The following is a 2580-nucleotide window of genomic DNA, read 5'->3' as shown; positions in this document are numbered from 1 at the left end:
GTACCCCATCTCCCAATTACAGGAGCCCTAATTAACACAGTGTTAATTACTTCCCCCCCCATCCAGGTCCTGGCAGGGGTGTACCCCATCTCCCAGTTACAGGAGCCCTAATTAACACAGTGTTAATTACTTCTCCCCCCCCAATTAACACTATGTTAATTACTCCCCCCCCATCCAGGTCCTGGCAGGGGTGTACCCCATCTCCCAGTTACAGGAGCCCTATTCAGCCGTAGGTTTCCTGGCCTCCCGCCTTCCTCTCCCGTCCCTCCTTGGCCTGCGCCCCCCCACCAACCCAGCGGGATGGACAGCGTGGGACATTTGTGAGGGTAAAACTCTTTATTTTGGGTTCAAATGGGCCCAAATTGGGTCCGGTTCGGTTCTGCCCTTCACTTTGGGTGCAAATGGGCCCAAATTGGGTCCAGTTTGGTTCTGCCCTTCATTGTGGGTTCAAATGGACCCAAATCGGTTCTGGTTCAGTTCTGCCCTTCACTTTGGGTCCAAATGGGCCCAAATTGGGTCCGGTTCGGTTCTGCCCTTCACTTATGGGTTCAAATGGACCTGAATTGGATTGGGTTCAATTCTGCCCTTCACTTTGGGTTGAAATGGACCCGAATCGGTTCTGGTTCGGTTCTGCCCTTCACTTTGGGTTGAAATGGACCCCAATTGGGTCTGGTTCGGTTCTGCCCTTCACTTATGGGTTCAAATGGACCCAAATCGGTTCTGGTTCAGTTCTGCTCTTCACTTTGGGTTCAAATGGGCCCAAATCGGGTCTGGTTCAGTTCTGCTCTTCACTTTGGGTCCAAATGGGCCCAAATTGGGTCTGGTTCGGTTCTGCCCTTCACTTTGGGTTCAAATGGGCCCATTGAAAGGGACCTGAATTGGGTCTGGTTCGGTTCTGCTCTTCACTTTGGGTTCAAATGGACCCAAATCGGTTCTGGTTCTGCCCTTCACTTTGGGTTCAAATGGACCCCAATTGGGTCTAGTTCTGCTCTTCGCTTTGGGTTGAAATGGACCCAAATCAGTTCTGGTTTGGTTCTGCCCTTCACTTATGGGTTCAAATGGACCCAAATTGGGTCTGGTTCGGTTCTGCCCTTCACTTTGGGTTGAAATGGACCCCAATTGGGTCTGGTTCAGTTCTGCCCTTCACTTATGGGTTCAAATGGACCCAAATTGGGTCTGGTTTGGTTCTGCCCTTCACTTTGGGTTGAAATGGACCCGAATCGGTTCTGGTTCGGTTCTGCCCTTCACTTTGGGTTGAAATGGACCTGAATTGGATTGGGTTCAATTCTGCCCTTCACTTTGGGTTCAAATGGACCCAAATTGGTTCTGGTTCTGCCCTTCACTTTGGGTTGGAATGGACCCCAATTGGGTCTGGTTATACTCTTCACTTTGGGTTGAAATGGGCCCCAATTGGGTCTGGTTCTGCCCATCTCTCTGTGTTGGAATGGCCCCCAATTGGGTCTGGTTCTGCCCTTCACTTTGGGTTGAAATGGACCCCAATCGGTTCCGGTTCGGTTCTGACTCTTGGTGTCTCTGCAGCGTGGGCAGAGAAACGCGGTTACAGGACGGCACGAGCAGCGCGACACGACGTGTACAGGGCTGCAAACAGCATCCTGAGAATGGCAGCAAGTGGGCAACTACTGCTACAGATGGAGCCACCGGGGTATAGCAACCAGTGTGGTGAGTCAATGTATAGCATCTATAGGACATATAGGGACACACACAGCCCCTATAGGACACATAGGGACACACACAGCTCCTATGGGACATACATAGCTCCTATAGGACACATTGGGACACACACAGCTCCTATGGGACATACATAGCCCCTATGGGACACATAGGGACACACACAGCCCCTATAGAACATATAGGGACACACACAGCCCCTATAGGACACATAGGGACACACACAGCCCCTATAGGACACACACAGCCCCTATAGGACACATAGGGCCACACACAGCCCCTATAGGACACATACAGCCCCTATGGGACATACATAGCCCCTATGAGACACATAGGGACACTCACAGCTCCTATGGGACATACATAGCCCCCATGAGACACATAGGGACACACACAGACCCTATAGGACACACACAGCCCCTATAGGACACATAGGGACACACACAGCCCCTATAGGACACACACAGCCCCTATAGGGCACATAGGGACACATACAGCCCCTATAGAACATATAGGGACACACACAGCTCCTATAGGACACACACAGCCCCTATGGGACATACACAGCTTCTATAGGACATACATAACTCCTATAGGACACACACGGCCCCTATAGGACACATAGGGACACACATCCTGAGAATGGCAGCAAGTGGGCAGCTACTGCTACAGATGGAGCCACCGGGGTATAGCAACCAGTGTGGTGAGTAAAGGACATACATTGCACCTATAGGATATATAGGGTCATACTCAGCTCCTATGGGACACACACAGCCCCTATGGGAGACACACAGCTCCTATAGGACACATACCCCCTATCCCCCCCCATAACCCTCCTAATTACCCCCTATCCCCCTTCCTAAGGCCTATTACCCCCCTATCACCCCCATA

The 2580-nt window shown here is 51.4% G+C and overlaps 1 protein-coding gene across 1 annotated transcript in view; it reads left to right on the top strand.

The window, feature by feature from the left end:
• LOC107307089 (guanine nucleotide-binding protein-like 1) overlaps window positions 1-2580 on the top strand; it is a 16762-nt gene that overhangs the window by 12733 nt on the left and 1449 nt on the right. Inside the window, exons 3-4 of the mRNA XM_015850529.2 lie at window positions 179-326; window positions 1540-1680. Of these exons, the coding sequence (XP_015706015.1) occupies window positions 179-326; window positions 1540-1680 (289 nt within the window). The remainder of the gene's footprint in view (window positions 1-178; window positions 327-1539; window positions 1681-2580) is intronic.

This window comes from Coturnix japonica, unplaced genomic scaffold (assembly GCF_001577835.2).
Source record: "Coturnix japonica isolate 7356 unplaced genomic scaffold, Coturnix japonica 2.1 chrUnrandom485, whole genome shotgun sequence".
NCBI classification, from domain to species: Eukaryota; Metazoa; Chordata; class Aves; order Galliformes; family Phasianidae; genus Coturnix; species Coturnix japonica.
This window is presented reverse-complemented; position numbering and strand designations above follow the sequence as displayed.